General features: G+C 47.9%; 1 protein-coding gene across 4 annotated transcripts in view; it reads left to right on the forward strand.

Annotated features, from left to right (window-relative positions):
* Positions 1-14,135, forward strand: part of Jaml (junction adhesion molecule like) — a 28,790-nt gene extending 14,655 nt beyond the window's left edge. For all 4 annotated transcript variants that reach the window (XM_050156401.1, XM_050156402.1, XM_050156404.1 and 1 more), the window contains 6 exons: positions 491-603; positions 4,509-4,755; positions 7,541-7,691; positions 10,347-10,407; positions 11,316-11,399; positions 13,637-14,135. In XM_050156401.1, the coding sequence (XP_050012358.1) occupies positions 491-603; positions 4,509-4,755; positions 7,541-7,691; positions 10,347-10,407; positions 11,316-11,399; positions 13,637-13,702 (722 nt within the window). In that variant the 3' untranslated portion in view covers positions 13,703-14,135. The remainder of the gene's footprint in view (positions 1-490; positions 604-4,508; positions 4,756-7,540; positions 7,692-10,346; positions 10,408-11,315; positions 11,400-13,636) is intronic.
* Positions 14,136-22,676: the final 8,541 nt, after the last annotated feature.

Consider the following 22,676-nt stretch of genomic DNA (forward strand, 5'->3'; position numbering starts at 1 on the left):
GAATGTTTAGCTATACTTTCTTTATTTTCTATTTATTTTTGTTTGTGGGGTGTTGTGTGTGTGTATTCTTCATATACACAAGGGTGCCGTTATCGTTGCCCTCCTCCGTCTCTACCATTTTGTCTCGAGACAGGGTTTCTCACTAAACTGGAAGCTCCATTTGGGGTAGGATGACTGGCCAGAGAGCACTCAGGCCCACCTGTCTCGGCTTCCAAATGCTAGGGTTCCAAGGTGATGTGTCTGCACCCACCTCTGCTCCCAAACACTAGGGTTCCAAGGCAATGCACCTGCACCTGTCTCTGCTCCCTAGTGCTGGGATTCCAAGATGATGTGTCTGGCTTTTTACAAGGGTTATGGGGATTTGAACTCAGGTTCTTGGCTTGCAGAATAAGCACTCTTACCCACTGAGTCATCTCCCGGCTCCCAGACTTTATCGTTTAGAAACTCTATTTGATTATAAGTCTGACTCAGTTTACCATTTTATTCCCAGAGCTCACAGTCCATGTAGGCGATTCAACTGAGATGGGATGTTTTTTCCAGAGCACAAAAAAGGAACATGTGACCAAGGTGGAATGGATGTTCTCTTCCGCAGAGCATGCCACGGTAAGGGGGGGAGGAAGCCTCACTGTAGAGAGCCCTGGCAGGAGGCAGGGGAGGCAGGGAGAGGGGAATCAGGTACCATGTGATGGGCATGTGGTGGGTGACATTGCAAAGGGCCATGCATGGAAGTCTTTCAGATCTGGCCTCCTGCTTTAGCTAGGCACTTGTCTGGACAAGTTTGGCTTCTTGGTGGGAAATGGAATTCTGTTGAAGAGAGGGAGAAGGAAGGAGGGATGAGAAGATGGAAGAGGAGGGGGCAGGAGGAGGAGGAAAAGAGTGGGGAGGGAAGGAGGCGGGAGGTGAGAAAAAGGAGGAAGGGGAAGAGAGGAGGAGGAGGAAGCGTGGGAGGGAAAGCGGAAGGAGGGGCGAAGGAAGAGGTGATTGCCTAAATGTTCAGGTTTCTAAGACAATGCAGTGCAATGGGATGGGGAAGAACTTTGTACATGGTGTGGCTGCTGCATCTGAGACTCTCTTCACCTCCTCTTCTGTGTACAACCCTTGTCAGAGCAAAGAGAGGTGCTTTTCGTGGCCTCACCCAGAGAGCAATGGGCTAGACATAAGAGCACAGCTACATTCTTGTCCTACTGTGTGCTATTTCTGTAAGCTTTGCCTGCTGCTCCATCACTCACTTTGTGTGATGGAGAGAGTTTTTTTTCCCATCTTTATAAACTTTCCAGGGCTTCATATTGGTAGACTCTTGGGAGCCAGAGTGAAGGATAATTCATAGGAACTGTAAAGCATAAATAGCAAGTTAGTCACTGGACTAACAGATCTCAGCGATGACACAGTGGTGTATTTAGGGATCAAAATGTGTAATGAGGGCTAGCAAGATGGTCCTCACTTGCTACCCAGCTGTATGCCCTGAATTCAGTCCCTGGGTACCATAGGATAAGGATGGAACAGTTTTCCAGGCTGTTCTCTGACTTTTTACATTCACACCATGCAGCTGCCCCTCAATAGATAAATGTAATGAAAACATACTATTAGTGACTCCTTAGTTGACTTATTGATAGACATTAAAGTGCAAAGTTTTATAGATGATTTCAGTTTTGTAAATTAAAGTGTATTCCAGGTAATCTCAGTAACGAAGTTATTCACAGTTACCTGATTCTTGGATGCTATCTGAGGGCATCAAAAAGGGCGGAATCAAGCCGGGTAGTGGTGGCACACGTCTTTAATCCCAGCACTCAGGGGGCAGAGGCAGGCGGATCTCTGTGAATTCGAGGCCAGCCTGGTCTACAAGAGCTAGTTCCAGGACAGGTTCAGAAGCTACAGAGAAACCCTTCTTGAAAAACAAAAACAAACAAACAAACAAACGAAAGGGTGGTATCATGGTGGGGGATGATAAGTAGTCCTAAGTTCACTCCTAAGGGCTTATCATGCTTTTAAGTTTTTATTTATTTATCTGTTTTATTTTCTGTGCATGAGTACTCTCCTTTCACGTGTGCATATGTACCACGTGCGCGCCTGGTGTCAATGGAGCAAGGGAAGAAGGCGTCTCGCTCCCTGGAACTGGAGAACAGATGGTTGTGAGTCATTGTGTGGGTGCTGGGAACTGAACCTGAGTCCTCTGTAAGAAAAAGTACTGTTAACTACTGAGCTGACTGGACCCGCAGATAGTTCTTATTGGCAGGTTCCTAAGTGGGAGAAGGCCTCGAGAGGAAGGCAAAGAAAGATAGGAACGTTTGGTGTTAGGATGTCTAGCACAAGCTCATGGCTCCCACAGCAAGTTTACTAAGAAGTGCAGCACCATATACCGTACTTTTAGGAGAGAACCTGAACAGAGTCTTCAGAAACTGTAATGCAATGGGCTGAAGTCAGCAGGAAGCTAATCAGGCAGTATTGCCCAAGGGGACATTATAGACTGAGCACACATCAGCCCTGGGGCTGGTAACATAGCCTTTTATAGTGGGAGGAGTCGGGTTCTCAGGATCTGAAGCCATAGCATCCTCAAGGCCCTGGCCCCAGGCCATTCTGGGCTCTGCCAAGCTTGTTCCTGGTTGTAGAGAAGGAGCTCTGTTCCTCCTCTGTACATCAGGGAAAGCTTTCGATCAGCCCAGCCCTCGGCACTGAATCCATCTCTCCAGCCCCATTGTCATGCATTTTTATGTCATCCAGCAAATGAGACACAGCAGAAAGAAGAGCTGGGGGCAAGTCTCTCTGTTTGTGTTTCTGACTATAACTCATTACCGTCCCTTTCTTTTAGGAAAATAATATCTAGGGCTAGAGAGAACACTTGCATTGGTAGAAAGAACACTTGCCTTGTATGCACAAGGCCATGGTTCCAGTCCTTACCATGATTACCCATCACCAAATATCCACACACCTCTGTAAAACATCTCAACATTCATTAATTTAAAGACCTTTTCCTGGCCTGGTGGTGGTGCACACTTTTAATCCCAGCACTTCAGGAGGCAGAGGCAGGCAGATCTCTGTGAGTTCAAGGCCATCCTGGTCTACAGAGTGAGTTCCAGGACAGACAGGGCTACACAGAGAAACCCTGTCTTGAAAAAAACCCAAACCAAAACAAAGACCCTGTCCCGATGGGACAGTAACAGTAAAGATGGAGGGGATTCACAGTGAGACAATGGTGAGAAGACTATCTAAAACAAGAAAGAGCCGAAGAAGCAGTAGGCAGAGCTCTGTGGTTGTTATTCTATGTAGACAGTCAGGGAAGCCGCAACAAGGTGGCATTTAGGTAGTGGTCTGAAGAAAGTGAGGAGGGAGAAGCGGAGGGTTCCAGTTACAGGACTAGCCAGAGCAGTAGCTCTGAGACCAGTATTCAGGAAGCAGCTGGGTGTCTGTGTGATTAGATCTAGTGAAGACGAACTGAAAATAGGTGTGAGAGAGGGAAAAGAGAAGGGGGCAGATCATATAGGGCCTGTAGGAGGAAAAAGGGGCTGGGGGAGGTTTAGAGCAGAGGAATGACATGCTGGTTCTCATCCACTGAGGGTAGACTGTAGGGAAGAAGGAGTAGAGAGACAGACAGGCGCGAAACCCCTTGCAGAAGAGATGCCCCTCGTAGTGATGAAGTATGCTTGGGCCTGACAAGACAGCGGCAGGGGAGCGGAGAGGACTGGTCTGGGGTGTGATCTGAAGGCAGAGAGCACAGGGCTTTCTGACAAGTTTGATATCTCCATATCTTTGTATCTCTCTGTCTCTGCTTCTCTGTATCCATGTGTGTGTGTGTGTGTGTGTGTGTGTGTGTGTCTCCATCTCTCTCTCTTTTCTGGAAAAGAGATGAGTGAAATAATTTTACTTTATATTCTTATCCTCTGTCCCCATCTCTCTGTCTCTGTCTCTATCTTTATCTGTTTCTCTCTGTGTCTCTGTTTCTCTCTCTCTCCTCCATTTCTGTCTGTTTCTCTTTGTGTCTCTGTCTCCATCTCTCTCTGTTTCTGTTTCTCTCTATCTCTATGTTTCTCTCTGTGTCTCTGTCTCTCTTTATGCGTGACTCTGTCTCTGTCTCTCTCTGTATCTGTCTCTGTCTTTCTCAGCTTTATCTCTGATGCTGGGGGTTGAACTCAGGATTTCACATATACTAGGCAAGCACTTTGCTGCAGGATTATAACCTTTTCCAACTTTTTACACTCTATTCAGAGACAAGAGTCTGCTAAACTACCCACTTGAACCTGTTATCCTCTGGCCTCAGCCTCCTAAGTAGCTAGGGCTACAGGCCAGAGTCACCAACCCCTTCTAAACCACTTCTTCCGATGGAACAGTTGTTTGTGGTTTGGTGTCGCTCTCACCAGTGCGCATGTGTTTGCACACGTGCATGTGAACAAGACTTTGTGTTATCTAACACTCACTCTTCCTGCCCTCACATGGCAGGGCCTTGTCAGCTCTGAGGTCTCCCCCACCACACACTCTGCAGTCTTTCAACCTCATGCTTTTGACCTTTCCTTTAGGAGGAAGTTGTCTTGCGCTATGACTTCAATGTGCCTCGTGGGCACTCCCAGAGCCAAGGCCGCTTCCAAAACCGTGTAAATCTGATGGGCGACATCTCCAACAACGATGGCTCTATCATGTTTCAAACAGTGAAGCTGTCTGACCAAGGGGCCTATACCTGTCGCATCTACCTGGGGAAACTGGAGTCCAGGAAAACCATTGTGTTGCGTGTGATCCAGAAAGAGCCTCGAAGGAGCCAACATTTGGGTAAAGGGGGCTGAGGGGTGATGCGTGACAACAGGGTCATGTCTGGAGTGAGTCACGGAGGCCCTGGGCATGCCCAGTGGAAGGAGGTGTTGCTCCCAGGGGCTGGCCTTGGACTTATACAGCCCTGAAGGTGATGCCTCCACCAACCCGGCTCACCAGATACCTGGGCTCACCTTGCCCTAGTTCTGCTGGGTATTAGGCATGAAAAAGGGCACTAACATGGTGAACACCAAATCTCTGCCAAACCTCACTTGTGGCCAGTGTGGTCCACTGCTGTAAAGACATGGGAGCTCGGAGGTGGAGCAGAGTGGAGTGGAGATCCCAAGTCATGTTTTCTTTGGCTCTGAGGGAATCGCACATACTTGTGAAGGGAAAGGGTCCTAAGCTGTGAGAGACAGCAAGCAACGGAGGGGAAACAGGAAAGTTCCAGAATGAGAAATGGAGGGTTTCTGATGAAAGGCAAGCAGTGTGCCCTGACAAGAATAAAGATTTAATTGTGAGGCAGATTGTGCGAGGTGAAGGTTAAATCATAACTCAGTTAGCAGCCAGGATGTGGCCTGTGGACTTTGCCTCTCACAGGGGCCTGAAGCAGCTGGCTGTGGTTGGCTAAGGGTGAGGGGAGATGACTAGAAAGGGAAGTACCTCGGTGTCTCAGGCCAGAGGCTCTTCAAGAAGTTTCTTCACCCATGTGTGTGCTCCATTCTCAAGAGCCTTCCTTCCACTCCACAGAAAAAAACACACCAACGTGGGGAGTGAGGGCTCACTTCCTTCTGAGACCACGCCACCCACAGACACGTCTGCACCTGCCCCCATTCTTATCTCACACACCATCCTGAGGCAGACAGGCTCCTTCCTGCCCTGGGTGCATCTCGTCCTGTGCATCACCCGCCTCTCTGCTGGGGAGTCTCTAGGCGTGTGCTTTCTGCCGTTCTCCCCACTCGTGTCCAGCTCCGTTCCTTCTCCTGCCGGTGCCCCACTTCAGCTCTCAACCAAAGATTCTGTTTCTCTGCAGGCTCGTGCAACCAGGTCTGCCGTAGCTTCCGTCACCAGTGGCATGCGAGTCCCCCATCCCCAGCCTTCCCCAGCACAGTGATAGTAGACACTGTCTTTCTACATTCTAGAATGGGCACAATTAGATCGGCACGAATGTTTGTAAACAGCCGTATGTGTCCCTTGACAGCTGAGGAAGTTTGGTTCCAGGACTTTATCCTCCCTTGAAAACACCAAAATCTGTGGGTGCTTAAACTCCTTCTATAAAAATGACATATTGAAAAATGGTATTTGTTTATTAAAGACACATAGCCTCCTGTATACTCAAAATCACCTCTAGATTACTGATACTACCTAAAATAAGTAATTGTTGCGCCATATTGCTTAGGGAGTGGCAAGAGAAAAGGTATTCACATATTCAACACAGATAATAGTTCTTCAGTTGGTTGACTCCAAGCATGCGGACACATGGAGATGAGGGCTGGTTTTGTGTATATTTGTGGGGAGAGCAGGGGTGATTATATGCATGATATATTTCAACTCCACACCAGATTTCTACAGATCCTTCAGAGATACATGGCTCTCCCTCATCCCATCTTCCCAACATTGGTGAATGCCACCACCATTGATATGGTTATGTAACTGATGCCAGGGAGTGGCTTTGGTCCTTCCCTTTCCTAATCTAGCAGAGAGTAAGTCATGTCATTTCTATGACTGATTTTGAGGCAGCCTTTCTTCCAGGCCTTCACCAGCCTTAGCTCTGGCTGCCTTCTCCTCTGTTTGAGACCTTCAGTCTCTAGCCAGTCTCTGTTCTCATCCTTAGCTAGGGCCTTTTTCTAAGACACAGGTTAGAGCATTCCATCCCTCCACGTATAGATACACCTAGCATTGACCTCTCTGGGGCCTGTAGTAAAAAGAGCCAGCCACTTTGCCGAGGCGATAAAGCTCTTTCCTGACTTGGTTGCCACTGTTTCTCCAGCCTCAGTTCCTAACATACACTCAGCTTCAGTCTTTGAACTGCACCCATTGAGCTGTTGGGCCCCCAGACTCTGTGCAGACCTCTTCTTGGCCTCCCTCCATATCATCAGCAGCCCAACAAACTGAACGCTTCTTTTCAAACTCACATTAAAGTTTAACACTTGCTGGCCAAGGTCTCTTCCCATGCTCTTCACAGAACTGAGCACCCCTTCTCCGTGCCCTTCTGTTCCCCCTACCGACAGACATCTATCTGTTGTCACGTGTGTCTCCCTCCTTGGAGGCAGGAACTGGCCATCAGTTGTCTTTGTAGGTGTCCTCAATGTCTAGAGATCTCCGATGCCAAGGAAATGCTGATATATGTCTTCAGAGTGATAGACGAGCTGAGTGAAGGGCACCATACCAGCGGAAATGCCCCAAGGCCCTAGTTAGCATTGTGACTATACGTTTGGGTATTACAGCATATACTCTTTCTGAAACAATCACTTGCCCATGAAAACGTCAGTGCTTTGAAAATGCCTGCTATTTCTAGTCATCTGGCAAACCAAGTTTTAACAGAGAATTACTGATGTTAAAAGGATAACATAAGTGAAGGCAGCTGCTTCTCCTGCCAAGTTTAACCCACACTTCAGGGCTACACAAGCGGGTTGGACTGGCTCTCAGTCTAATAGGGATGAGGTCCCTGTATCCTGATATGGGATGCAGCCTGGCCTTCTCTTTCTGCTTCCTGACCTGGGTGCTGCTATTTGGTATAGGGCTATTAGGGCTCTCCACATTTCTAGAATACTGAGACCCTCTTGATATTTTCTTCATTTCCAAGGGTCGATTTCAACAACTCCTCGACCTGAGACCCATCAGCCGGTGACCCTGGATGGGAATCAGCTGGTGATAATTGTGGGGATCGTCTGCGCCACCCTCTTGCTGCTCCCCGTTTTGATCCTCATTGTGAAGAAAACCCAGTGGAATAAGAGGTATATGACCATCCCCAACCCTTCAATCGGGAGGCCAAATGTGTAGTCCGCCTTTAAATAAAAGGGGAAGAGTAGCCATACCGCCCTAATTTGAGCCCGGTCTTGTCTAATCCAAAGTGCAAGAGAGTGCCAGTGCCCTGTGATGTTACACTGATTGTTATATTTGATGTCACTGTAGGTGGCCCTGCCCCCTTTGCTCAGCACACTACAGAAAGGCTTGGACATCACTATACCGTGTTCATTTTTCTTGCTGTTATATAGAGTACCAACCCTGACAAATGGGGCATTGAAAGAACACAGTTCAGATGTAGACCTCATGCAAGAGCTGTAATCATACTTATGGACTGCTTAAGAGAAGTTATGAACTGGGGAGGAGAGGGAGACAGGAAGTCACTATGTAGCCCAGGCTGGCTTTGAACTCATGGTCCTCTTCTCTCAGCCTCTCACTTGCAGGCACTGCAGGCGTGTACCACTATGCCTGGCTTGACATGAGTTAAAGGACTGGATTTCATCACGAGCTCTCCCAGACTCTTAGAAATGCCCGAATTCCAGGATGCTAATATTCCCAGACTGCTGACAGCTCCATGCTACTCTGTTTTCAGAATATTAAGGAAACATGTAGGCAGTTTAGGCTAATGCTCCAGCTGAAATCACAGCCATGGAAAGACCCATAAAGACCAAGGAATGTTGGCTTTTTTCTCTCTTACTGAGCTGGGGATTGTATGTTCTAGACAAACTTTCTACCACAAGTCACACCACCTCTGGCCTCACAACGCTGTTGTCGGAGTGACTTTTCTCAGGGATGTGTAGATTCTAACGCTAGCAACTGAGCCTGCTCGGGTGCACCACTGCTCTCAGAGCTGTCTGATTTGGCATTGAACTTGCTTGGCACCTCTAAGGGTCATTGCATCAGGCATGCATTTGAGCGTAAGACTGAGAGCCAGACAGTGTAAGTTCAACTCCCAGTTTCTGTCCATTCTCTGGGCCTCAGTGTCATGTAAAGTCATTCTTTACTTTAATAAAGAACTACCGCTATCCTGAGATTCCCGCCTCAATACTGTCACTGCAGCTTTGCTGCTTATAAAAATCTGGAGTCATTGTGAGTACCGTATCTTTCTGGAAAGCCCTGATTGGATGAATGAATTGCCTTCCATCGAATAGGCCATCACAAACATGCCAGCGTGTAATGGCATGGAATGGTAGCTAAGAAGGCTGTAAGGAAAAAAGGCACACCGTGTTCTCGATTGTATGGAAAGGGAGCAATACAGTGTTCATGCCAGGGACCTAAACACTGGATATGTTTTGTCTGGAAGTCTCCTTAACCTGTTATTGACAGGGGTTCTGAAGGGTAGTTCTGAGGCATTATCAGACATTGACGATAATGATCCTGTCTGCTAAGGGGACCACTTGGAAACCTCAACTTCCAGCTGTATAATTTTGTAGCATTTGATTTATTTAACAGTGAGAATATGTAACTTTACAATCATATGATAAAAGCATCTCCACTTGAGACAAACGTGGTTTAATTTTATGCTTATAGCCTTTTTTCAAAAATAGCTGCCTTAGATCAAAACAAGAAAAATAAGAAGGTACATTTCGTGACAAACACGTGCGACAGCTGGCCGAGAGATCAAAGTCGAAGGGCCTGATGAGGCAAGGGTTGGAACACACAGCCTGGGGAGTGCTGGGGCGGGTTAGCTTGGTTGTCACTGGGGAGGCCACAGAACTGGGAAGTGTGGTCTTGCTGGATGGGTGTTGCTCACTGGGGCTTCCAGTTCTCAGCACTGAGAACAAGATAGTGAAGTCAAATGCGTGGGCTCTCTCTATTCAGTGATTTAAAATGATATTACCTTCTTTGTTCACACTTCCTCCCCTCCCATCCTCTACCCTCCCCTCCCTTCCCCTCTACTCTCCTTCTCCCCTCTCTTCTTTTTAAAATGAGGTCTCTTGGGCCAGTAAGATGTCCTGAGATCAGCTCCCAGAAACCATATGAAAAGTCAGACACATGGCTTGCATTTGTAATCCCAGCTCTGCCATGGTGGGATGAGATGTGGAGACAGGAGAGGCCTCTGGAAGCTAGCAGGTCAGTTTGCCTGGCACAGGCAGAGGGAGTAGAAACAGCAAGGTGGAAAGAGCGAACAGGGCATTAAAAGTTGTCCTCTGACCTCCATAACACATGCTGTAACTTAATTTGAGCGTGCTCACACACACTCCCACACAAACACTAGCGATGATGATGATACTCATGATAGTAATCATGAATTTAAAATGGGGTCTCCACATGCTGCCCAAGGTAGACTTGAACTCCTGGTTTCATGCTTCAGGAGTAGCTGGGGCTTCAAGAAGCCACTGAGCCCAGCTATCCTCTACCTCCCACTCTGGGATGGAGGTGAGAATGAAAACAGAGGTGACGTCACGTTTCAGCCTCAGCTATGCCCAGAGCAGCTTCCCACTTCTTACCAGAAGAGATGCTCTGTGTGTATTTAGTTCCTCCCAAGGGTCTCGCCAAAGGGCATGCAAAGGCCCTTTGTGACGATGTGGTGTCCCACTGGATGCAAAAGATCCATTTAGAGTAGGGCCTTTCTAGGTATACTTGAATCAGTGTACCTCATGAGGTTCAGAGTGTTAATTCTATGTACTTTTCATCTCTTACAGTTCAGTGAGTTCTACGGCTTCCTTGAAGAGCCTGGAGAGCAAAGAGAAGGCGAACCCAGAGGTGAGAGGACAGTTTGCCACCTGAGGGGGACACGAGTGTACGCACACTCCAGCAGGAAACACTGGGAAGGAGCGTGGAGGCCATCCATCACTGGGGAACGGAGTCTTGCTCATTAGTCTCAGCTCCCAGACCGCAGCTCTGTGCACAGGAGTGGCTCAGGAAGCCTTTATCACTGCTGTGGAGGAACGGGCTGGGGCAGTCGCCTGGGCCACATCAGCCCTGGGCAGCAGAAAAAACCCTGAACCTGGAATCAGAAAGCACTGCTACCTTCATGAGCTAAGGAGTTAATGATGAAGAGGAAGTATGTTTAGGAGCCTGTAGAGGGGATCAAGAATGACTTCCCCTCCATAGTGCTTTGAAGTGGAATTATAAACAGGAACTGAGAGAATGATTCTCCCGAGCTCCTATATTCTCACCTCCCCCCCCCTTTCTCTTCTAATCTCTTCCACTTTTTAACTTTTAGACACATCTCTATGATCAGCTTTCTGAGTTTTGGGTTGCTTTTCTCCCAAGAGAGGGATTTTTGTTCAACCCGTTCCAGCCCTTAAAAGCCACTTTCCTACAGGTGACTTGGTGGTGAATCACGGTCCTCAGACCTCAGACGAGATGGTAACAGTAGCTGATAGTGACTGCCCTCTGGCCCTGACTAATCAGAAGGGCTATTCTGCAGGATGAGGTCCCCCACTACCAAGTCAATGCTTAGAGATGCAAAGGTGTTTGGTTTTGAGGCTGGCGTCCTTCCCTGTGAGTTAATTCAGGAAGTCAGGATTATCATCATTGATAACAGTTCTCTGGCTCTCCGCAACTCCCTGAACTTGGTGGCTTTGGTAGCTGTCACCCTGTGAACAGGAGTAGATGGTCCCTTTCCCGGATGAACCTTAAGAATTTTGTTTTCCCACCCACCCCAGAAACACATCTACTCCTCAGTAAGCACGTGGGAGACGACAGAAGAAGGACCACGTGGACAACCAGAGGCCACCTACATGACCATGGTGAGGACTGTTCGGGGCCCTAGCTGATCAGGTTTCTGGAGAGGGAGCAGGTGTCAGGGAGGGGAGCTCAGGCTCTGGGAGTCAGGAATGGGCAGGCCACCTGAAGAGGTTGTTTGCAGAGGACAGATTTGAGTTTTTCTGTTTTTTTTTCCCCCCAAGAAGTAGGAAGCAGGGAGGATAAACTTTGTTTAGGATTAAAGTCACTGATAGAGAGTACAAGCAGAGAAAGTAGGGGAGGCCTTCCCTCATTAGCCCAGCGCTGGTTAACTAGATGTAATAAAGCATGTTAGATCATCAGACAAGGCCTGCAGAAGAGGGAAAGCAGAGGCTAGGGCTGCAGTCCAGTGTGTGGGGTCATTGTCTCCCATGCGCGAAGCCCTGGGCTTGAGTCCCAGCACCATGTCAGCTGGCTGTATTCCCAGCACTGAAGGGGTAGATAGAGGGAGATAAGAAGTCCAGGGTCACTGGATATTGGTGGTGCAGGCCTTTCATCCCAGCACTCAGGAGGCAGAAGCAGGCAGATCTGAGTTCAAGGCCAGTCTGATCTACAGAGTTCCAGGACAGCCATGGTTACTCAAAGAAACCCTAGCTTGAAAAAAAAATGTTCAGGATTATTCTCAGCTGCATACTCAGGTTTAAGGTCAAGCTGGCTGATGTGAGACCCTGTCTCCAGACAAGTTGTGGGGCTGGGGAAATGGCTTGGTAAAGTGCTTCCTACACAAGCATGAGGGGCTGAGCTTGAGTCTCCAGAACCCATAAAAAAAAGCTGTTAATGGGCTGGAGAGATGGCTCAGAGGTTAAGAGCACTGGCTGCTCTCCTAGAGGTCCTGAGTTCAATTCCCAGCAAACCACATGGTGGCTCACAACCATCTGTAATGAGATTGGGTGCCCTCTTCTGGCATGCAGACATGCATGCAGGCAGAACACTGTGTACATAATAAATAAATAAATCGGGGGGGGGGGCTGTTAGCATGTCCATTTGTAATCCCAGTCCATATGGCAAGATGAGATGTGAAAATACAGACTGGTGTAGGTGACAGCAAACAAGAAGGAGACCCTGTCTCAAACGAGGAGGAAGGCTTCTGATCCTCAAGTGCACACCACGGTATGCGTGTACCTGCCTCATGTACACAAGTGCACATACACACATACATATGTGCCCACACATCATAAACACACAGAATTTTTGAAAAGGAAAAAGTAGGGTCCCTTTGGCCATTGGCTTTGTTCATAACCTGGTTATCACCTTCTCGCAATCTAACCAACATGCAGGCTGATAAGTTGTAGTCCCAGTGAGGCAACTCAGGGGAGACCAGCACCCCCAAAGGGCTCCTTGCTATGCATTGTGTGGGGATAGGAACAAAGGAACTGGCTGACAGTGACACCATGTTATTTTGTCGACTGATGAATGCCCCCAGCCTGGGATGGGGCTATATTCTGTTGAGCTGGGGAAGGCCCGTCTCCAGAGCATGTGGAATGATAGGCTGTTTGCTCCTGTCACACTGGACAGAAGACACATGACTCCCAGCTGATGGCAGTGGAGAAAGTTCTGCCTAGGCAATGTGAGATCAGAGATCTGGCCCCATTCCACCAAGGGAAACAATGGCCCTTCTGAAGCTGTGGATGAATAGAGTCATTTTCCTCTACATCCTTCTTCCGTGCTTGCCGTGTGATGCTGCTGGTGGGAGTGTCCCCTACGGACACGGTGGAAAGGCTTGGAGTGGAGACATATTGGAGCGTGGATTTTGATATCTGTAGGGTTTCCGGACCCAGTCTCCCACCGACAACACTATTTTCAGGTTCAGAGCGTGCTGGTTCAGATCTCAGACTTGGGTGTTAGATAGCTGGGTCCATACCTTGCTTCCATAACTTCGCAGATGATACTTAGAGGCAGATAAACAGCCTCTATGAGCTTGTTTTCCTGTCTTCGAGTTTAGGGTCATTTCTCTGCTATAGAGAAAGTTTGAAGCCAGCCTGGATCATGTGAGAACCTGTTTTTAAAAAGGAGAGAAGAAATATCTGCCTCACGGGGGTTGAGGACCAATGGAGGCAATGCATATAGAATTTAGTAGTGTATCAAACCTATGAGGAAAGTTTCAGTGAGTGACTTCCTTTGGTTTCATTGATGGTGCTTGAGCCCAGGACTTTGCACACACTGACCAAACACTCCCCTGCTGAGTCACGCCCTCAGCCCCTAACTACTTACAGATGTGTTTGTTTCTTCTCTTCCCTCACAGCACCCAGTTTGGCCCTCTCCCTCCAAAGCACCCAATTTGGCCCTCTCTTCAATCAGATCCACATAATCCAGTTGGGAAAAAAAAGTCAACTTGGGAAATTCCCCGAACCACAAACTTTCTGAGGTGAAGAGAAAGGGCACTTCATCTTGGCAGCGACAAAGACTCTGCTTTTGGTGGTCCCCGAGCCACTGTGTCCAGCCGGTCTCGGCCTCCACCAGAGGCCTGAAGATGAAGGAGTCTGGCAGGAAGACAGAACTGCTCCAGACAAACAGGCACTGATGAGGGGAGGGGGACCGCAGGCTTCTCCCAGAAGCTGTGTGCTGGCCGCTGGGGCTGGGGAGCTGGCTGGTCTGCCCGAGGTCTCAAGCCCTCCCTTGGACCAGATCTTTGATTGTAAAGTGTTTTTTGTGAATGAGCTACTAATAGACTCCCAGAGATACAAGCCAACAAAAACAGTTCTTTTGATGAATTATCCCCAAATAAATGTGCTTGGTGGGAACCATCCTTTTTTTTTTTTTTTATGTCCTGGATAAAGGTTAAGCGCGGGAATTTGAAGTGTGAATTTGTTGGCTAGCTTTCATTATGCCAGCAGGTGCTGTGTAGACCATGGAGTGGAGAGACAGCAATGATCCTACCCAGGGCTGGGCCATGCACTGAGATACACTGAACCCATGGGTACAGTAGTCACGTGATTGCTATGGGGGTAGCCAACCACTTTCTGATTAGATTTGAGGTCTGTTCCACAGGAGGGAATTCATGCCTCATACTGTAAACCTGGCCAAAAGTCCATAGCTGGGGAGGTCCTAGATTCTGGGGGGAGACCTATTACTATTATTTTGGTAAATGTTTGTGCTGTGAAACTGTCTTCTATATGTGTATGTTTATACTAATAGAAGGTGTTGCTGTTGGCCTTGGACAGAGAACCTCCTTTTAGGAGTGGGTAACAGCTAATGCAGAAATTCAAATCAGTGATTGCTGAGTGCTGAGCTCTAAATGGAGCATCTGTCCCAAGGCCACCAAAGCTCAGAGAACATTGCCAAGAGGGGCAGAAAGAGTGTAAGAGCTGGAGGAAGGGAAAGAGTGTTGTAGGGTGTCCTCTGGACCTGACAGCAGCCATGGTTCCCTACAGATCTAGTCAGCGAGCATCCCAGCACCATGGGGAGAAACTCATCAAGTTCCACCCTGGTCTGAGGAGCTAGCGGGAGTTGATGGCTGTTTGGAGAGTCAGTTTTCTTCATCCATGTCTCCACGGGATGACTGCACACCCATGTGTATATGTGCGTACGAACAGCAGTAGCTGGACTCAGTGAGCTATTAAAAAATTAAAAAGAAAAGGAATCAGGCTGGAGAGAGAGTTCAGTGATTAAGAGCATTTGCTGTTCTTCCAAAAGATCTGGGTTCAATCCCCAGCACCCACACGGTGGCTCACACCATCTGTCACTGCAGTTCCTGGAGTCCTTCTGGCCTCTGTGAGCATCAGGCCTGCACATGGTGCACAGACATACATGGAAACAAAGCACCCATATACATAAAATAAAAAATAACGGACATGAAGAGAAAGGTTTGGCTCTGTAGCCCAGGGAAGCCTGAAACCTAAGGAGAGTCCTTCTGCCTCAGCCCCTGGAGGGCTGGGATAAGTCCACTTTACTAGCCTGAATCTCTGATTCCTGATTCTTTTTCAAGTACAGCTGCATTTTTAAAGGATCCCCCAGATTCTCCAAACACCACATGCTTGCTATAAGTTTATCCTGTTTTACCATCTACTCTGGTTTACCATAGAGAAGAGTCACCAAATATCTCTCCTTGTTCCTCAGGGGCCACAGAAAGAATCTGCTAATGACACAGGATTATGTCAACATACGTCGAAGGCAGCATCCTATCTGGGACATAGCAGCATTTGGGACTTTCCATAGCTGAATTAGTCATAGAGAAAGGGGTTTAGTTTGTGGCTTATTAAGTTAAATTCTTTCTTGGGCTAAGGAGTGCCCTTTTACTTCCTTAAACAGTATGTGTAGTGGAGAACAGCCTTCAGGACACAGAATCAGATGGATGGATGGTGATTTTACATCTATTGTTCCGGGTCTGAGACTAACTGGAGAAGAAGCTTGAGAATGGGTGGTACACTTAACCCTTGGAGAGCTCGCTGCGGAAGCATAGATACATCCAGCCTTGAGCTTGACCCCTTCCATTTGGCTTCCATTCTGGGCTCAGCAACTGGAGCCAAGGAGGAAGGGCAAGCCCACATCTCTATCCCAGCCCCAGCTCCCCACAAACCTTCCTTTATATACAGACAAAGAGTTTCAAAATTCAGGTAGATCCACAGCTCACAAACACCAACATTCCCTAAAACCAAACCAGCACTTCAGGAGGCCACAGAAAACCTGCCTGTTTGCTCGCCAGTAGCCTTCTGCAGAGGGTTGACTGTTAATCCAGCAACATGCAGGTAGACAGTGTAGGGAGATGGATTGGGGTTAAGTGGCTGCGTTTGAGCCCTGGCCCTGCCTCTTCCCTTTTTACACCAAAACATTTATTTTATTTATTTTCCCACACAAATCCTCTTAGCTTAGAAAGGATTGCGGTCATCATGAAGTACAAACATCCTGAGTTTAAACTTCATCTAACACAGCTAACCTATACAGCATCACAACATCCCAACACTGCGCTATACAGGTTTGGGTGTCCCTCGTTGCTGTGATCATATGGTTGCCTGGGAGAGGTGACATGTCATTGCTCAGACTGAGCGAGAAGATAGCATCACCTGTCACCAGCCTGCTGATAACACATCTCCGACCTCACAGGACAGCTTCTAGTGAATGCACGCGGCTTTCACATCAGCACCAAACAGGAAAAAAATCAAATGGCAAACCATGCTAAATCAAAACTTTCTTACGTAACAGTGGAGACTCACAAGGTTGAATTTGTGTTGCTTCTATAGGTCAGAGGACCGTTTGTAGCAGTTGGTTTTTGACTACTGTGCGGGTCCTTTTGGTGTCCTACTTAGCCTTCTGCCACTGTGGTAAGCACCATGACCAAACGCAGCTTGAGGAAGGAAAGGGGTTACTTGGCTTGGATTTCCACCTCACAGTCGGTCATCCAGGGAAGCCAATGCAGGAACCTGGAAGCAGGAACTGAAACAGAGGCCATGGAGGAGAGCTGCTTGCTGGTTTGCTCGGCTTGCTTTTGTGTACAACTCAGGATGACCTGACCAGGGGTAGCGCTACCCACAGTGGGCTGGATTTTCCCATATCAACCACTAATCAAGAAAATGTCCTACAGACATGCCCGCAGGCCAGTCTGATGGAAGTGGTTCCTCAGCTGAGGTGTTCTCTACTCCAGTAACGCCAGTGGGTCCAGCTGGTAAAATGTAACTAGGAGTCTCAGGCTGTCAGGCTGAGTAACAAGTGCCTTGACCAGGGAGTCATGTTTCCAGCCCAGGAATCTCCCCACAATGACCAAATGCAGTGCTTAGGCAATTGTGCCTGGCCTGAGCCGTCTAGCCAGGTCAAGTTTGTTTACCCAGTTCAATTCCTCTCTCCACTTTCTGCCATTCAGTCACTGGTTCTTTTGTTTTTTACATGATGTTTATTTTTATGTTTTGCCTGACTACCACATATGTGTTGTAACTAGGGAGGCCAGAAGAGGGCACTGGATTCCCCCGGAACTAGAGTTTCAGACAGTTGTGAGTGGCCATGTGGGTGCTGAGAATTGAACTAATGTCCTTTGGAAGAGCAGCTAGGGTTTTTATCTTCTAAGCCATCTCTCCAGGGCCCTAACGTTCAGTCTGAATAGCAAAATTGACTGGTGAAGATGACAGTGTTTTCTGGTCCCAATCTCTTGTTAATTTTTATTTCTGTGAGCACAGCCATTCAACCAGACTCCTCAATTCTTCTTCCCATCCAAAGAAAGAGCATGTAAGGGAGCCATGGGTAGGCAGGCAAGGGGAACTGAGACGAGCCCATCTTGGAGGGCATGAGGAGACCAACTGAGCCGGGCCTCCTTTTCAAGTAGCAGTTTTTCTACTTGAATTTTCAGTAGTTTTGGTCCCTAAAACACCAGGTGCTACCGTGCTCGAAGGCTTCCAGAAGCATCCAGGCCCTTGCCAAGAGAAAGCAGTTCCAAGGGTTGAGGGGTGGGAACTCTAGCGATTCTAGAAGCCACTCTTGGCATTGGAGGCAATTGCTGGGCCTCCTTGAAAGGATCCAGCCCTAGCTGGGCAGTGGTGGCACACGACTTTAATCCCAGCACTTGGGAGCCAGAGGCAGGTGGATCTCTGAGTTTGAGGCCAGCCTGGTCTACAGAGTGAGTTCCAGGACAGCCAAGAAAAACAGACAGACAGACAAACAAACAAACAAACAAAAAGGCTCAGCACCCCTTTCTTTTGTTCTTCCTTGGCTACCCTGACCTTGCCTAGGCTAGTATGAATATGTGTTTATATGTGCAACTATCTTTCCCAAAATGCTAGGTGTGTGCATGCATGCATGAGTGTGTGCGTTTGTGTGCGTGTGCATTTGGGGCCTTATGCTGACACTGACACCCTAGTTTCTTAGAACCAAAGAGAGTTTAAGCATACTGTATTCTAACCCAGCCTGGTAGTCTTCTTCCTGAGCATAGAGGATGTTTCTCAGGACTGCTGACCTGGCCAGTTGATTTGCAGATGTGGTCAGAGTTTCCTCAAGGGAGGTCAGGCCATCTGTGACTACTTCTGTAAAACCAGAGTCACAGAACCTTTCTTCTTCGAGAAAAAAAATGCAAACGAAATGAACATAGTATTTTCCCACAAAGCCAGTGTCTTATGATGTCAAGAATAACGGTGATGTACCTGTTCCAGAATAGGAACAGAAGACCACTGTTGCCTGTGTGTGATCTTCTGTGTTCTGCCTCTATCCCGTGTTCTTGTCTGTACTGCACCACAGTGCCACTCTCTTTAAAACCTGACAAGCAGACATGTGCCTCCTGCTCCATTCATCTTTGCCCCTTTGGCTTCTGAGCCTTCTGAGCCGGCTCCCTTTACAGCCTTGCCTGGGATGCTCCTTGCCGTCCCTCCTGCTCAAATCCGCATTCCTTCCAAGCTTTGCTTGACTCTCACCTGAGCAATTTAGTTCTCGAATCTTCTAAGATGGTTTTATACTTGATCGAATTCTTTTCTTGTCCTCTCTTTCATGTGAAGCTTTCTCTTCTCTCAGAGATCTGAAGCTCTTAGACAACCTACTTTAGGCCTTTTGCCATGGCGTTATGCCTCTAACTCTATATGGATCAAGTCCTTGCTAACGAGAATGCCCAGAAAGAGACTGCACAGGGAACCTGGTTGGATAGTCAGACTGGTGGAATTTCTATACTTTCCCCAAATATATCCATAGGAATCTATCACTTCTCATCTGCTCAGGGGTCAGCAGAGGCCCATGGTGCACTCAGAGCAACAACGCACACACCCTAAAGTGCTGCAGTCTAGCGCGGGTATACACTGGCCATATTCCTGTTAGCCCAGAGACGGCAACAATATTAGGGGCGTTTTTGCTACTGTACCCCCAAGCAGACGGGGCTGCACACATCATGTTCAACTGGGACTTTGCACTTTTATCTCCCTGTCTAGAATGGGCACTGGCAAAGGCATGTGTATCTTATTTATTTCTGGGTCTCCGATTTCACTCCTGGCAACTAGCACGTGGGGCCAATAAATACATGCAGCAGCACCCACAACATCCATGCTTTATTGTCTGTGGTTTCAGTTAGCGGTGGTCAACGGTGAGCTGAAGATCTGAATTGGTTACTTCTGGAATTTTCCATTTAGTAAATTTTAAGCTGAGTTTCATGACGAAATCTTGTGCCTTCCCGAGTCTTCCCAGGCTGGACAGGTACCCTTTTCCTTTGTCCAATGTATCCATTTTATGTAAGCCATCCCTTTATGACCTGCTCGCTAGCTCTGTTGTCGCGTTCTCTGTCTGGGTACCGAAGTGGTTTGGTCCTGTCCACTGTGTCAGGTACCCACTGGGATGGAGTGTGCGTGTGTGTCTTAGGCTGTATCTTCTGTGGACAATGGGGGATTATAATTTCTGAGTGTGTGGAATGAGTGAATGTGTCCAGGGTCACAAGAGCACACACAGAATGAAGAGGCAATGAGAAGAACAGGGAGCAGATGATTTTGGAGAAGGAGCATGTGTGTGCGCGTGCGTGCGTGCGTGCGTGTGTGTGTGTGTGTGTGTGTGTGTGTGTTTGAAGACAAATATGCACACGCACTGTGGATTGAGCTCAGGGCATGGAGCATGTAAACCTATTCTCTGTCACTGAACCTCTCACCTCCAGCTTTGGAGCAGATTTTGGAGTCTTTGGACTTGCTGAGTATTTGGGAGAGGAAGGGAATTTCTAAACTACTGAGGTTTAAAAAACAACAAAACAACAACAACAACAACAACAAAACTTCTCCTGACATGGACTGGCTTATGAAGGAATAGGGTGAAGGGGAGATTCAGTAAAATGAATCTCCGCCTTGGATCGCACAAGCTGCCACAGGTTCTGCAGGTCGAATGAAAATGGCATTGATCCGACACCTCTTGTGCATCTTTCTCTTTTGGCTAAACCCCCAAATCTGGCTTCTCCTTGCTGCTCGCAGACCCGCCAAGATGAAAACTTAATACCCTTAAGAATCTCCTGAGGGTCTTGAAGAACAGGTAGCTCTCAACTTCCTGAGCCTGAGGCTATGGCTCTTCACTCCTAACTAGTTCCCAAGTGGCACCAGAGAGGCCAGCGGGGGACCACACTCTAAGAAATTAGCCTCTCACGTGAAAGCCTGTAGCCTGGACTACGCAGTTTAAAGGCAGAAGGAAATTGCCTTCGTTCGGATTATTTCTAACCTGACTTCTCCCAGCAGGGCAGGTAATTGAATGCTGTCCAGTCAAATCTTCAGTGATAAATGGCACCTGGCAGAAATGCCAAAACCACAGGGCTTCACTTCCAAAAAAGTCCATCTTTGATTACCCGTATCATCAGGCTACAAAACACCTCTGAGTTTCTGCTTCCTGGCCTCCCATTGGCTCCTAGGGGAGGTTTGTTCCCCTTGCAACAGATGATTCCTGAGGCCCCACTGGGCTATGGGAGGCTCACTTAGCCCCTATCTCCTCCTCGTAGGCCCCTGATTTGGCTACTATTGGCCCTTGATCCTGGAGGTCTGAGCTGGACCAAAGCTCTTTGAAGTCTGAATACTTGGTGACTTTTAGCCAAATTCTAGGGAGAAGCAGAGAAATTTAGAATTATTTCTTGCTTCAGTTAACTATTAAATAGAAGCTTCCAGACATAGCATGAGGTCGAGATAGGAAAACAATTTCCTTCCGTTTCTGGGCCTCACAAGGCACCATAGGCTGCATTAAGAAAAAAGGAGGAGGCCGGCTACGTCAAACTAAAAATTTCTGGCAAGCGGATCTAGGCTGAAAAGTGTCTGCAGCAGCCTGGTTGGTACTGCAGACCGGGACTTGGCTGGATGGGCCTGAGCAGAGCGGGAGACCTGAGTGGTGCCAGTCTAGCCCTCTGGGCACACACCTGTGAGCTGTGCACCATGAAGAGGCCTCGAGGCCCTAGGGTGATAGGGTGGGCACTGGAGGAGAACTGGGGACTGAGGGTCTGTGCATCATAAGCACCTGTCATTCCTCTGCCATCTCACAGCCCTGCCTTGAAGCAACATTTGGCTTTGGGTCATATGACCCTAGGACAGCTTCAGAGACCTGGCTGGGCTTCACTCCCTTTTCTCTGGTTCTTCTATAAATACATTCATTCCTCCAGTCCTGTCCCTGGGTGGTCAGTCACCTCCTGGTTAGTGAATATCAGGCTTCAGCCAGGTGCTATGCACAGAGCCTACTCCTTGACTGCATCACCTTCAGGAGGGCTCGGTGTCCCCTTGCCCAACGATAAACCATGTGGAATAATGGGGTGGATCAGCACCCTGAACAATCTCACGTAAACCAGACAATCGATTTGTGATCCCTCCTTGTGTATAGATATATGCATGCAATTGCTGGGTCAGGACCTGCAGTACGCTTGACTCTGTTCACTTCTTTGCTTAGGGCCACTTCTATCCCAAGTTCTCCTACTTGTGAAAAGCCTGTAGTTTTCCCCTCCTCTGAAACAACAAGTTTCAAACATACAGCGAAGCCAAAATAATGTACCTCCGACATCACCAAACATGTTTTGGCCTCTGGTGATGGCCAGACCTGTTCTCTCATCTGTGTTCTTCATGGGATATTTAAGAGTCTATTCCAGCTAGTATCTCATTTCACCTGTAACTGTATCTCTAACAGATCAGCACCTTACAAACGAAACCATGATCTTCTTTTGTTTTGAAAGGGGAGCGGAGGTTCAAGGCAAGGTTTATCTGTGTAGCCTTGACTGTCCTGGAACTTACTCTATAGACCAGACTGGCCTCAAACTCAGAGATCCACCTGCCTCTGCCTCGTGAGTGCTGGGATTAAAGACATGTGCCACCACTGCCCGGCAAAACCATGATACCGCGATTTTATGACACCTGACAGCATTAGAAGTCATTTGTTGGGCTGGAGAGATGGCTCAGTGGTTAAGAGCACTGGCTGCTCTTCCAGATGTCCTGAGTTCAATTCTCATGCAACCTCATAGTGGCTCAAAACCATCTATAGTAGGATCTGATGCCCTCTTCTGTCATAAAGGTGTGCGTGAAGATAGATAACAATGTTTTTAAAAAGAAATTATTTCTTGATACAATCAATGTGCAATTTATATTTACTGCCCTTGTTGTCTCAAAAATATTCCTTTCCCATTGATTAGTTTGAGTCAAGGTCCCTCAAGGGTTCACGTCCTATTCCCTTGTCAAGTCTCTTAGGTGTCTGTGCACGAGCCTTCTTTGATATGTTCTGTTTGCTGCTGGAATGCTAGAGCAAAGAGAAAGTTCTGCTTCTTGAGAGCCTCCTGCTCGCTTCCCTGAACCCTGCCCAAATAACACAAAACAATTCTTTCCTAGAGGGTGTACGCGCGCGTGTGTGTGTGTGTGTGTGTGTGAGAGAGAGAGAGAGAGAGAGAGAGA

The sequence above is a fragment of the Alexandromys fortis genome, unplaced genomic scaffold, assembly GCF_014885135.2.
Source record: "Alexandromys fortis isolate MF-2015 unplaced genomic scaffold, M_Fortis_MF-2015_v1.1 scaffold_89, whole genome shotgun sequence".
NCBI lineage: Eukaryota > Metazoa > Chordata > Mammalia > Rodentia > Cricetidae > Alexandromys > Alexandromys fortis.